General features: G+C 39.7%; 1 protein-coding gene across 7 annotated transcripts in view; it reads right to left on the bottom strand.

Annotated features, from left to right (window-relative positions):
- Nucleotides 1–408: 408 nt before the first annotated feature.
- The window catches only part of INPP1 (inositol polyphosphate-1-phosphatase), a 30,992-nt gene continuing 16,646 nt past the window's right edge, over nucleotides 409–14,754 (bottom strand). For 5 of the 7 annotated variants that reach the window (XM_019022042.4, XM_055379243.2, XM_004032961.5 and 2 more), the window contains 5 exons: nucleotides 11,674–11,941; nucleotides 9,312–9,372; nucleotides 5,095–5,295; nucleotides 2,715–2,889; nucleotides 409–1,151 (listed from right to left, as the gene is read on the bottom strand). In XM_019022042.4, coding sequence (XP_018877587.1) covers nucleotides 593–1,151; nucleotides 2,715–2,889; nucleotides 5,095–5,295; nucleotides 9,312–9,372; nucleotides 11,674–11,877 — 1,200 coding nt within the window. In that variant the 5' untranslated portion in view covers nucleotides 11,878–11,941 and the 3' untranslated portion in view covers nucleotides 409–592. Of the gene's footprint in view, nucleotides 1,152–2,714; nucleotides 2,890–5,094; nucleotides 5,296–9,311; nucleotides 9,373–11,673; nucleotides 11,942–12,281; nucleotides 12,337–14,754 lie in introns of all 7 variants that reach the window. The other 2 variants (XM_055379242.2, XM_019022043.4) reach the window with 1 other exon arrangement.

The following is a 14,754-nucleotide window of genomic DNA, read 5'->3' as shown; positions in this document are numbered from 1 at the left end:
TAGCATAGTTTTACTAATTTAACAGGATTTTTTCCTCGTTCATCAATTTTTTTTTTTTTTGAGACAGTCTCGCTTTGTCACCAGGCTGGAGTGCAGTGGCACAATCTTGGCTCACTGCAACCTATGCCTCCCGGGTTCAAGCGATTCTCCTGCCTCAGCCTCCTGAGTAGCTGGGACTACAGGCACACACCACCAAGCCCAGCTAATTTTTATATTTTTAGTAGAGATGAGGTTTCACCATGTTGGCCAGGATGGTCTTGATTTCTTGACCTCGTGATCCGCCCGTCTTGGCCTCCCCAAGTCCTGGGATTACAGGCATGAGCCACTGCTCCTGGTCAATATTTTATTGAAATGTTTCAAGCAGCACTAACAGCACAATATTCACTGTAAGAATTTCATACACCAATATAATTGCTGCATGAATGTCATTTATTGAAATTAACATTATTATGAATACATAATGGAAAAATACTCCTCAAAAGAGGAAGGTGAATGTTAACCAGCAACAGGACAAAGCCATCCTCAAAAAACAGAGATAATCGAAACAGTTTCACAGTTCAGTTTATACAGGTACACCGGGGTTAGAGTTCCTCTAGGTATGCGTCTCTGCAGGTGCCAGGTTTTGGACCAGGAGGCTCAGGAATGCCTCCAGCCGCTTCCTGGATCTGTATGCAATGAGTCCTCCCTTGTTGGCCCACCGATCCACCCCAGCAGCACCCTCATTTTCCACGTGGTACACCAACTGTGGCAAATCAAGCCCTGTTTCTGGATTTCTTTCTAAGCATTCTTTCAAGTCTACTATTCCCCCACCCATGGCCCGCAGTATGGCATGAGCAGCACAAGAGTCCCACTTGAATGTGGTATCTTCTGAAAAGATGTAAATGTCAACGAGGCCTTGGACAACACATAGGCTCTTATAACCAGCCCCAGCTGCCCCAAATATGCGATCTCCACACACACGTGACAATGCAGCTTTGACAGTCTCCTTTTCACTTGTACTAATTACGGCTGAAAAACTGGGGGAGAATGCTGCCTCAGAGCCGGTGTTTCCAGTGTGTGTTTCACTGCCGTTTCTTCTAGAGATGGTGAGCTGTAGTGAATGCATGTTGGTCCCCATGTAAGAAAGGCCCCAATAGCACTGTCCTTTCCACCTGTAGAAGAAAAATTTCAATTGGTGATGATTATCACATTTGTTTTTCATTACTCATGTCACTTTCAAACTTAATGATATGAAGAAATACACAATTCATCATAACATGGTGAATCTTAACACCTTTAAGCCTAGGAATAGATATCAGGTAGCTAGTTTATTTCAGAAAGTTACTTATATGCATGCAGCTGCCTGAGTTGTTGCAATTAGAAATGCTTTCAATTTTATGGCATTATCACATCAATCTAGGACAACACTAAAACATTTATGGGGTTTCCAGCTTCCAGAACCATTGCAAAATTTCATTACAACTTTTAGTATTTAAAGTTTAGTAGGGAAAAAGGAATAGAAAAGTGATATCTCTTTTTGATCTGCAAATATTCTACAATCCTTATAACAAGTTTTTCTTTATTTGGTAACTCCTTTTCATTCTTATTCACTAGTTTCACGTTGGCTTCCAACACAAAGAAAGATGGACTCAATGTTATTAGTTTTGGCAACCACAATAATTATAGCACCTTCCCTTTATCAATGCTTAACTTACTGTCTATGTTGTTACATATTTACAGATAGGAAACAGGCTTAGAGAAAGTAAGTAGCTTGCTGAGGCCCACTCAGCTAGAAAGTGGTAGAATCTGCATTCAAACCCACAAAGTCTCACTCTGAATCTGTGCCATAAACTATTTTGTTGACCACCTCCATTTCTAGGCCATGATTATGTCTGCATATTGTTCCAATTCTTTTTAATTTCTTATTAACCTTTTAAAGATAGCAGAAATCTATTTTTAGTTTGGAAGATGGTGGGGGTAGGGGGAAGATATTAAAACTTAAGAGGTATAAACTTATGACTATTAAAGAGCAAATGATTGTTACTTGAAGCAGCTCAGGTTCAATAAAAATATGTAATCCTATATAAGTGAAAAAATATGACCTATTTCAATAAAAAGCTGAACTGCTTGTTCCACCTGGACTTTGCCATGCCCTGGAGTCAACCCCAAAGCACAGGCCATGGATCAGAGGCAGCTGAGTCTTGGCCGCTCTCTACGCTCTGTTTAAGACTGCATGGAAGAGTGGAAGGGAGGAGGCAGAAAGGGAGTGTGAGTTAGGTTCTGATCCTGGCCATGCCTACCAATCTTTTCATTGGATAATTTTCACATTTTGTTTTGAACTTCTAAAATTATACCAAAGTTCAACTGGCTATACAGCGATGGCAGCTGTCTTATTCCCAATGTATTGGAAGGCAGTGTTACCACCACTCTACTTATCTGGTTTTGAGTGGATTCTAGAAACAGGGAACAGGATTACTATATTCCAAATGTAAAACTATGATTTCTACAGGATAGTATTAATTTTAAAATTTCTACCAGCATGCACTTGGCCTGAAATAAAATTACGCAAATCCAAGATTGAAAATAGAACTTTAATTCAAATATGCAGACTTTCAATGGCAACACTCCCATGTGTTAAGTCATGGGAATGTCATATAGTGATAATCCTAACAACAAGCAAAGCTGAGGTCATAAGTTCTAACAACCATAACATACCAAAAATATTTGCCTTTTACCTGAGGGTGTTTGGATCTCGTGACACAAAAGGTTGATTGATGACTCCCATCAGGGGAACCCCTGTCTGTATGTCATAGACACCAATTAAAATGGTGACACACTGAAGTCCACAGGGGAAGATTCCCTGGTTGGATTTAATGTCAGCAGAACCTTTTATATACTGATAAGTTGAATCTGAAAAAGGAAACAAATGTGTTTGGATTCAGGTAAAGATCATTTAGAAGACTCTGTTCCATATGACTTCTCTCTTCTACTGATTTGGTAACCAATAATTTTTTACCTTTGGATGTCACTGTATTGAATTGTTATTTGGCCTCTTGTACTTTACTTTTAAATTGCTTGTGTTTCATTTTCCTGACTGTGAGAACTCTTGAAGGGAGGGGATGTGTCTATAGTTCCTGTGGCATAGCAATTTGTATATAACAGGCATTCAAATATTTGTTACTTATCAAAAGCATTGAAAAAGTAATAACCAGAATAATTGGTGGGATTATTTTAGAAATACTACTAATCAGAGGACTGGTACAATGTGAGATGGAAAAGCCTCCTTCCAATGGGTGAAAAAAAAAGACCTACTATTTGATAGCACAATAGGGTAACTATAATCAATAAGAACTTAACTGTACGTTTTAAAATAAAGAGTGTAACTAGATTGTTTATTACTCAAAGGATAAATGCTCAAAGGGATGGATACCCCATTCTCTATGATGTGCTTATCTCACATTGCGTGCCTGTGTCAAAACATCTCATGTACCCCATAAATATATACACCTATTATGTACCCACAAACATTTTAAGAAGGAAAAGAAAAAAAGAAAAGCCCCCCTCCTGTAACAGGTCACAGGTAATATTATCTTTTACTATTATTATTTGGTCCCTCAAGTTAGAAGGAAGAAAGAGACAATGATGGTGGCACCAAAAAAAGAAATTAACGGAGCTCCTATGAAACAGAGGCAGAGAAACTAGGTTTCCCCTTAAGAGATGTACATGCCAGCAGCTGACTGCCAATGTCTAGGGAGTCAACACACGGCTAAGGATGTGCCTGGCAAAAGACTCAAATAGCTCAAAAACAGAATCAATTCAGGGTGGAACCAAAAAACAGGAGATCTCTGTCCCTCAGAAACTATAACTGATGCCAATTTACCCTTAAATGATCAAAGATTTGGGGAAAGGTTTTTAGTTTCCATATATCATCCACTGGCTGAATGTGATATAATTATCTGAAGATTAAACCCATTTCAGTATCATCCTGTGAATGCACCTGTAGGATGGGAAGGGCCCAGAGAGGAGTTTGCCTGGTCCTTGAATGGTCCCATTGTGTTGGGTGGGGAAGAAAAAAAAGGAAGGGGGGAGCTTATTAAAATTATTACCTAGAACTTGTATTAATAGCATCATTGAAGATAAAGGCTGGCTGGGCATGGTAGGTCATGCCTGTAATCCTAGCACTTTAGGAGGCCGAGGCAGGCAGATCGCTTGAACCCAGGAGTTCGAGACCAGCCTGGGAAACATGGTAAAAACTCCTTCTCTAAAACCAATATAAAAAATTAGCCTAGTGAGGTGGCATGCAACTGTGCCACCTACTTGGGTCCCAGCTACTTGGGAAGCTGAGATAGGAGGATCGCTTGAGCTCAGGAGGACAAGGCTGCAGTGAGTGAGTTCTGACTGTGCCACTGCACTCCAGCCTGTGTGCAACACGAAACTCTGTCTCAAAAAAAAGGGTTACATTTTCAAAACAATGGATTATACATTATGGTTCTATCACAATCATGACCAAAAAAAATGTAGAGCTCATGCAGGGCTCACAAACTGCTCATGCGTCACATTCAGCTTTTTGCTTGACCTGTACTGTGTTTTTTTGATTTTTTCCTTGTTTAACTGAATTAGTAGCTAACGGTTAGAAATTGGGCTATATCGCTGAAAACCTTGGATTTTGGTTTCTCTTTAAAAATCTGAAGAGCTGGCCTGTACTCCCATATGGCAACAATCTGCTAAAGCTAAGTGCTCTTTAAATGGCATGTGTGCTCAATTGGTCATAACTGCTCTCACTTCATTCTCTCATTTACTTACCAGTCTGGTCCCTGAAGTCTTTTGAAGATAAGTTAATTCATCTTTGCATGTGTGCCTGTATGTATGTGTGTGTATATACACACACCTGTTATAGATATGTATATATATACACACGGCTATAATATATATGTATATATACAGAACACATGACACATACACCTCAACTCTCATTGTTTTAAAACTTTAAAATTTTAAAAACTTCTAGCAGAGTTAAACTACACTCAATAATTTTTATTTTTCCAACACCCATCCCCAACCCCACCACCAAAAAAAAGATTGCAAATAAGAACAAACATACTTTCCTATACTTACCTATGGGGTCCACCCAAATTCCCAAAATGTCCTGTGGAACATTGATCTCTGTGGAATCCAGAGTTGGGTCAGTAAAGGCAACATCCTGATGAACAACCCTGGCTAATGCTTCAGATGCCACCTTGTTACCATTGAGGACTTTGCTAAGAAGCTCTGCTGTTTCTTCCTCTGTTGAACACAACCTCAAGGTAATCTTTTCCCCTAGGGTAAAGCCACACGATAAGCCATTACATTTCAAGAGTTTCAGTGGAGAAAGAACAGAGAGAGATAGAGAGAGCTAAAGAGTGAGAGAGACAGAGAGAGCGAGAGAGAGAGACAGAGAGAGAGCGAGAGACACAGAGAGCGAGACAGAGCGAAAGAGCGAGAGAGACAGAGCAAGAGAGTGAGAGAGAGACACACAGAGAGAGCGAGAGACACAGTGAAAGAGCGAGAGACAGAGCAAGACAGAGAGAGCGAGATAGAGTGAGACAGAGTGAGAGCAAGAGAGACAGACAGGGAGAGTGAAAGAGACAGAGCAAAAGAGTGAGACAGAGCAAGCAAGAGAGAGACAGAGCGAGAGTGAGACAGAGAGAGTGAGACAGAGCGAGAGAGACAGAGAGCGAGAGAGAGAGAGACAGGAAGAGTGAAAGAGACAGAGGGAAAGAGTGAGACAGAGAGCAAGCAAGAGAGAGACAGAGCGAGAGAGCGAGACAGAGCAAGAGAGTGAGAGAGCAAGAGACAGAGAGAGCAAGAGAGACAAACAGCGAGAGAGACAGTGAAAGAGCGAGAGAGAGCAAGAGAGACAGAGCGAGACAGAGAGCGAGAGATTCAGGGAGAGACTGAGAGAGACAGAGTGAAAGAGACAGAGAGACAGAGAGAGCAAAAGAGTGAGACAGAGAGCGAGCGAGAGAGAGCGAGACAGAGCGAGAGAGCGAGAGAGAGAGCAAAAGAGTGAGACAGACAGTGAGCGAGAGACAGTGAGACAGAGCAAGAGAGCGAGACAGAGCAAGAGACACAGAGAGAGACAGAGCAAGAGAGACAGAGAGCGAGAGAGACAGCGAGAGAATGAGACAAAGATTGAGACAGAGAGAGTGAGAGAGCAAGCAAGAGAGACAGAGAGAGAGTGAGCCAGCGAGAGAGTGAATCAAAAGCTGTGCACTTAGATTGAGGGCAATATATCCATCCCAGCAGTTCCTACGCCTGGCTGACTGCCAGAATCACCTGGTGGGGCTTCATCAAGTCAGATGCTCAGTGGCTACCCAGGCACTTAACCTGAATAGTAAGGGATGGGTTTCAGGAATCAAAAGACCTCCCTAGAAAAATGCCCATGTGGGCACAATTTTGTATCCCAGTTAAGGGATACATAGGCCAGTTAACAATTCCTGAATTCCTGATCATTAATCTTTTTAAAATTTGTCTTTTGACTTTTTATATACTTAAGTCACCCTGTCCGTGTCTGAATATGTTATTGAAAAGAATGGAGGTTTTTCAACACACCGAAGTGCTTCTACCTCCTTATATGATATTGCTTTTAACTTAAAATTGTTTATGCTAAGTAACATAAAATGGTATATACCAATCTTTAAATGTAGTAAAACTTTATGCCTCTAAATGGTATACATATAAATAGCTCTCCTCTGTGGAGCCCATTGAGAACCAGAACATAAGCAAAGCTGCTTCTTCAAATGAAACGATAAGTTACCGAGGCCAGGTGCTTTACCATCGCTTTAAACATGCTTCTTAGACCCTTGATTAATCTGGTTTCAGCCCTTGACAGAAGTGAGGGAAGAGGCTGGTAAAAAATAGGCAAGTTAATAGCAACAAGAAGTGACAGCAGTGGAGGAAAAAAAATCTTAAAAACTAAGAAAACATGGCACTTTGGAACGTTTTAGATACTCCTAGCTATCTAGTAGCTATCTAGGTAGCTACTTCTACCCTTCTTATTCCAAGGACCAGCAGTGTCTATATCAGCTGGGAGCTTATTAGAAAGTCAGAACCTTAGGCTGAGCGTGGTGGCTCATGCCTGTAATCCCAGCACTTTAGGAGGCTGAGGTAAGCAGATCACTTGAGGTCAGGAATTCGAGACCACCCTGGTCAACACAGTGAAACCCCTGTCTCTAATAAAAGTATAAAAAAATTAGCTAGGTGTGGTGGCAGGTAGCTTAGCATGTCTGTAATCCCAGCTACTTGGGAGGCTGAGGCAGGAGAATCGCTTGAATTTGGGAGGCGGAGGCTGCAGTGAGCCAAGATTGTGCCACTGCACTCCAGCCTGGGCAACAGAGGGAGACTCCATCTAACCAAAAAAAAAAAAAAAAAAAAAAAAATCAGAACCTCAGATGCCACCCCAGACCTACTGAAATTTTTTTTTTTTTTTTGAGACGGAGTCTTGCTGTCGCCCAGGCTGGAGTGCAGTGGTGCGATCTCCGCTCACTGCAAGCTCTGCCTCCCGGGTTCACGCCATTCTCCTGCCTCAGCCTCCTGAGTATCTGGGACTCCAGGCACCCGCCACCACGCCCGGCTAATTTTTTTATATTTTTTAAGTAGAGACGGGGTTTCACCGTGTTAGCCAGGATGGACTCAATTTCCTGACCTCGTGATCCACCCGCCCTGGCCTCCCAAAGTGCTGGGATTACAGGCGTGAGCCACCGCGCCCGGCCGACCTACTGAATTTTAACAAGATCCTGAGGCGATTACATGACCAGTAAAGTGTGGGAAGCACAATATACATCTATTACAGTTATGTCTGAATCAGCAAGAAACAGTCAAATTTAGTTAAATTAACTTAATTCAAAGTAAATTAGACTGTTAAAGTTGGGGAATAATAAAGCTAATAATGGCTACTTACTGCACACCTACTCTGGGCTCAGCAAAACTTATGGGATCATTCAAAGGAAGAAATTATATCACTCCTTTGCTTGCAATTTGCCAGAGATCTCCCATCCCACTGAGAGGGAAATCTAAATCCCCTCCTATGATCCGGTCTTGCCTGCAATATCATCATCACCATCTCTCCTCTTCCTCTCTCCACATTTCTCTGCCCTTTTAACAAACAGGAAAATGGATGTGGCTATGCCTTTTGCCTCTATAATTCTAGACAAATGATGTATTAAAATAACTGTTTGTGAAGTAGTCAAGCGTAGATTTTTAAATGTAAGATTGCTTATAAGTCAGGCATAAGTGTTATTTTTAACCTTCAGAGGTTTAAAAGATTTCTTTCCCTTATTACTAACATAGAACTAAGTGCATCTTAATATGTGGTGCATGAAGGAGACTAAAAAATTTTCAGAGTTAATCTAGAAATTCATTTTTTCTTTGTAATTGTGATTCTAGATATTTAAGTATTTGTCACATGATCAGTGTTTAATGTTCACTATTTTATTCTTCTACTATTAAACAAATCCAAACAAACTAAAAAAAAAAAAAAATTGTTTCTCTGAAAGAAATCAGATTACCTGAGGTCAGGAGTTTGAGACCAGCCTGGCCAACATGGTGAAATCCCATCTCTAACTAAAAATACAAAAATTAGCCAGGCGTGGTGGCACATGCTTGTAATCCCAGCCACTCAGGAGGACGAGGCAGGAGAATCGCTTGAATCCAGGAGGTGGAGGTTGCAGTGCACTGAGATTGTGCCACTGCACTCCAGTCTGGGCAACAGAGCAACTCTGTCTCAAAAACAAACAAACAAACAAACCAAAAAACTTAGTACTAAAAGGAAGCTTTTAGTTAATCCAAGTACTTCACAGAGGTTCTGAGACTTAGAGAAATGATGAGGTGATTTGCTCAAGATCACACAGTATTTCAGAACCATGGCCACCTCTGTACTTTTAGCCAAGGTCCATGGACTTCCCCCAAGAGCGCACAGATGGGTTTAAACCTAGGATCTGAAATTGTCCGCACAATTTTGTAGATGGGCATCTTTGGGGCATTGATAACTTACATTAGATTCCCAAAGGGCCATGCAATTTTCCCAAAGCTTGAGTTATAAGTTACTTAAATGCCACAGATTTATATCTAAAATGATACATGGACTTGCTAAATTATTCTAAGATACCACATCTCTCTACTTAAGTTAAATGGCATGATATTCTGAGGTAGAAATTGAATGAACCTTAACATTCAAATATATTATGTTGTTTACAGTAAGTGGCTTCCAAACATTTAGTTCATGGTATAAACTGGAGACTAGAATACCATATGATAATTAAATTACAAAGACACATTAAGATTCTTATACTTACCCAAGTCATTAGTAAACTCATTGGATTCTTCTCCAGAAATATTTTTTTCCAAGCCTGGAAACTGAATGATTCAGAGTATGACGAAAAACAAAACAAAAACCCACACATATGCTCAATTCTGAACAGATTTCAATTTTATATTTCAAATTAAATAGCACAATCAGAACTGAAATTCCAAAATTTCCAATTCTAGAAACCAATCCAAGTATAAAAAAACGAAGTCAACTTGGCTCAGTGCTTAATTTTCTAATATTTTTATGTTCTTTTGCCCCTCTAGAAAGTCAAAATCATGGTAGATGCCTGGTTCCCTTATGTCCTGTTTAGTTTGCAAAAGTACTTCTAGAAACTTCATCCTTCTACTTAAGGGCCATAGATTTCGAATATTTGCAAAGGACATGTTTTAACTATTGCTCGTAAACAACATCCCAGTAGCTTATACAAGGCAATTTCGTTGATCAAGTATCTAAAAGCACGACTTGAGACTGGATAGAAGGAGCTAGAGGATAGATAACATTAGATTTTGTTTTCATTTTCAGGTGTTTGTTTCCCCACTCTCAGATGTATCATCATTCAGGCTAGGAAGGGGATATGAAAAAAGAGAAAGATTTTATTGGCCAATAATTTAAGTATCAATATATAGAGTGAATAAATGGAGTCAAGTAAGAATCTTCCGTCATCTCTGTATGATCACGAAGCTTTCTGATGCATTTTGCTTCTGATCCTCTCTGTAGTAAAGATAATTTTTCTCAAAATATGTGCTAAATTTTGATACACATATTCTCAGGGAACAAAAGCAAGGACATGCTTCAAATATTTGAACTCGGTCATTTGCAGATGACCAATAGCTTTAATAATGCCCACCACACTTATTATTCATATTATTTTGTGGGACAGTACAAATCAACAAGGGCTGGCAACCAGCCCATTCATCAAGGGCTGAAACTCAGTCTCCCAAGCCTGCTTAAAGACCGGTTCTGAGATTACAAGACAAAAGCCTCATGAAATAAAGATATTTTATACAGCTAAAATGGAATATCATTTATTTTAGCTCATGAATAAACAACTGCCTGAAATTTTTATAATGCTTTGAGGCAAATATTAGCCCATAAAAATTAATGTTGATACATTTTTAATCCAGTTGCTCAACCATCCCTTGCACCCAACTATATTGATAAGTAAAAAAGAAAAATAAATTTGCTTCATTTAGTTTATCAGAGCAAGATTTTATATGACATGAAAAAGTATAGTTTGTAGAGATTTCATGATGGCATTTCATCTCTTTGCCTGTGGTCAAGATTTCACTGAAACGATTCTAAATGATTCTCAATATTTTGAAAATTTCATAGAAATTATTTCAATATTTTATAATGCTTTCTGCCATAAAGTTCTATTCTCCCAAATGTAATGGTTAGATTATCATATAAAAGGCAATATAATATTGCAAAGAACACAGAACCTGGAGCCAGTCTGCCTGTGTTCAAAAACTGGCCCTACCATTTACTTGATGTGCAACCTCTCTGTGCCTCCCTTTTTTCACCCATTGCATTGTAATAGTAGTTCTTCATCAAATTGTTATAAGAGCTAAATAAGTTAATATATTTAATGACTTTAGAATAGTGGCTGGCACATAGCATTTATAAGTGCTGCTAGTATTATTATTTCTACTTATTAATACGGTTTCTCTAGTCAGCTCCAGAAAGAGTCGTAATCATTGTTATATTAACATATAAACATCTTTGTGTGTTTATAACAAAGAACAATATTTTTCTACTGGAATAAAGGAGACTTTAAGTCTCCAGCTACAATCTCATAACTGAAGAAACCATTAGATAAATGATGAGATCCACAAGGTAGGACTTAACATATCAAGTTAAAAAAAAAAAAACAGGTTACAAAGCAGTGTGCTCTTATTTCTGTTGCAATACATTGTATGTGTCATGTACACACATACACATAGAAGGAAAATGTTATAATATTTATCAAAGCATAGCTGTGGTTTTCTCCAGTGGTGGGACTAAGAGGGTTCTTATTTTTGCTTATTTTCCAGAAAACATGTATTATTTATTAAGAAGAAATTCATTAGTAAGTGGAAGGTTCTATACTGAAGTGTTTATTTCTAGGTATTAGAATTGTGAGTGATTTTTATTTTCTTATTTGATTTTCTGTATTTTAAAGATTTCCTGCAATGAACATTTTATCAATACTGTAATCATGACAAGGAGGAAAAAAATCCAAGATGTTTACTTGAAATCAAGGTGCTAGTATACTGATAGGGGTGAGGAGCAAAAGGCATGCTATTCTATGACGGGGAAAGCCACAGATGCAACTATTTTGCAGTTACCTTGGCTGTGACCTTTCTTACCTTGTTCTCCATATTCTGTTTTATAACTTCCTGTACCAGTACATCAGCCAGCGTCTTGAAGTCAACTGCAAACTTCTTGTTCTTTTCTCCCTCTTTCTTTTCTTCGATCAGCAGCTGGAAGAGCGTTTCCTGCTGTCTGCACGCCCGGGCAATGTTAGCAGCCTTCTCAGAGACACAGAGCAGCTCCCGGAGGATATCTGACATTTCTGAACCTTGCTTTTCAGTTGCAGCTGCTGGTGGAATTGGCACCCACCCTCTGGGCCGTCAGCTGGAAAAATACAAGAATGTGAAAGAGAAAGCAGTTCAGAGAGTGATGTCAGGGTGCCTCTGGCACTACTAACAACCCATCTGGCAGTCAACCTGGTCAGCCTGGTGAACAGCTAGTCTATATCATACTCACATCCTCAGTGTGGAAGACTCTAGATACAATCTAACATTTGAAGCTTATTGTTTTAAATCTTGAAAAAAAATTTAGACTCTCAAAAATATACCAAGAATTAAATTCTCAGTGACAGAAAAATCTTTGAATGAAAATCTAAATCCCTAGAGAGACAGGCAGATGGACACACAAGCACAATGCTAAAGGCAAGTCAAATTCTTGTAATGACCTTAGAATGATCACATAGGCTTAGCAGCAGTATTGAAGTAGTGCTTTCTTTCACCCTGTGGGAAGAAGGGAGAATAAATGGATGAGGACTTATGCTGTCAGTTCCAGGGCAACTTTCTTTTTTTTTTTTTTTTTTTTTGAGACGGAGTCTCACTGTGTCACCCAGGCTAGAGTGCAGCTGTGCGATCTCCACTCACTGCAAGCTCCACCTCCCGGGTTCACGCCATCCTCCTGCCTCAGCCTCCCGAGTAGGTGGGACTACAGGCGCCCACCACCATGCCCGGCTAATTTTTTGTATTTTTAGTAGAGACAGGGTTTCACCGTGTTATCCAGGGCAACTTTTCTAAAGTACTAAGTACCAGACCAGCTAGCACCTTTTTTGCTGTTTTTGTTTTTGAGACAGGGTCTCACTCTGTCACCCAGGCTGGAGTGCAGTGGTGTGAACACAGCTCATTGCAGCCTTGACTTCCTGGGCTCAAGTCATTTTCCCACCTCAGCCTCCTGAGTAGCTGGGACTACAGATGCATGCCACCACACCAGGCTAATTTTTGTATTTTTTGTGGAGATGGAGTTTTACCATGTTGACCAGGCTAATCTCAAACTCTTGTGCTCAAGTGATCCTCCTACCTCGGCCTCCCAAAGTGCTGGGACTACAGGTGTGAGCCACTGCACCTGGCCTCAGACCAGCAAGCACTGTGTGTCCTGCAAGGCCCTGAGGTCATTCTTAGGCTAGTAGCACAAGCCATCTCATTGCCAACTTCCTCACACCCCGTTAAAAAAAAGTCCCACTATCTATGCTGCTCCTTTACCCAGTAAACGGTTGAATAATGAGGTGAAACATGCAACTTGTTGAGACTTGAAAAGTTCTGGCTTCCAAGAGTGTTATGCTATCATACCTTGATTATATCTGTTGGGGCTTTCCTGCAATTAGGAGAGAAACAGTTCTCATTTTTAATAATAGCTACCTCTTACTGGAAAAGCTTGAAAAATTCCTATCTCATGAGAATTATTGTATTATCAACCCTGTTTTATAGTTAAGCTGAAGTATAGCAAGGTTAAGTAACTTCTTCAGAGTTACAGAAGGCTAAACTGCAAGGCTTGGCATTGCTCCTGCACACAAGCCGAGGCTATTTATTATCATAATACAGTTTCCTTCATTAAAAGAAATTCCCTTAATAGGCCAGGTATGGTGGCTCACGCCTGTAATCCCAGCATTTTGGAAGGCCGAGGCAGGCAGATCACTTAAGGTCAGGAGTTCAAGACCAGCCTGGCTAACATGGTGAAACCCCATCTCTACTAAAAATATAAAAATTAGCCAGGACTGGGCGCAGTGGCTCATGCTTATAATCCCAGCACTTTGGGAGGCCAAGGTGCATGGATCACCTGAGGTCAGGAGTTCAAAACCAGCCTGGCCAACATGGTGAATCTCTACTAAAAAAAAATACAAAAATTAGCCAGACGTGGTGCTCCACGCCTGTAGTCTCAGCTACTCGGGAGACTGAGGAACATAATCACTTGAACCTGGGAGGCGGAGGTTGCAGTGAGCCGAGATTACGCCACTGCACTCCAGCCTGGGTGACAGAGCAAGACTCTGTCTCAAAAGAAAAAAAAAAAAAATTCCCTTAATGGACTCTGGGAGGCTGAGAATTAGTACAACTCTGAAGACATGGATGCAATGGGAGTAAGATGTAATTTGTAATAGTTGATCTTAAACAATTTTGCTAAAAAATATGTTCTCTCCTTAAGATTATAGGTCAACCACTATGAGAAAATATGTCTAGTCTCAGTAGTAATCAAAGAAAAGGACATACAAGCAATGAGACATCCTCTTTGACTATTGTATATGTTTTAAAGTTTACATTCCCTCTTGGAGATGTGGAGAAACAGATGCTCTGCTAATAGGCATGCAAACAAGTTAGGTTTCCAGAGGGCAATTTGACAAAAATGTGTCAAGATCCCTACAGATGTCACTGCCTTTAGTCAGTAACTCCAGTTTTCCCTCAATCTGTGTTAAGGCAATCAGAGTTGAGTTAAAATATTTCTGCACAAGGAGGATTAATATTACAACAAGTTGAAAATAATCTTAAATATTGGTAAAACAAAATATTATACAGTTGGTAAAATCATGTTTTTGAAGAATATTTAATAATATGGAAATATGTCAATGCACTAATGTTAAGTGGAAAAACTACCTATGACCATATATAATTTGAGAGTATGTTATCCATTTGTGTTCATACACATACACAGAGAGAAGGAGCTTGAAAGGAGGATTAGTAGGTGATGTTTTAATGGTAGTTATGACTGAGTAATGGAATTATGGATGATTTTTTATTATGCTTTTCTATAATTTTCAAATACTCTACAGGAAATATACAGTGCTTTTATAATAATAAATTACATTTTTAAATGTCTTGGGGAATTAAGTATGAAGGTATAAGAATGTCTCAGCCCCTCGAGGCAAATGTCTAAAT

Source organism: Gorilla gorilla, chromosome 11 (assembly GCF_029281585.2).
Source record: "Gorilla gorilla gorilla isolate KB3781 chromosome 11, NHGRI_mGorGor1-v2.1_pri, whole genome shotgun sequence".
In the NCBI taxonomy this organism is placed as follows: Eukaryota; Metazoa; Chordata; class Mammalia; order Primates; family Hominidae; genus Gorilla; species Gorilla gorilla.
The sequence above is the reverse complement of the archived record's forward strand: the minus strand, read 5'-3'. Positions and strand labels throughout refer to the sequence as shown.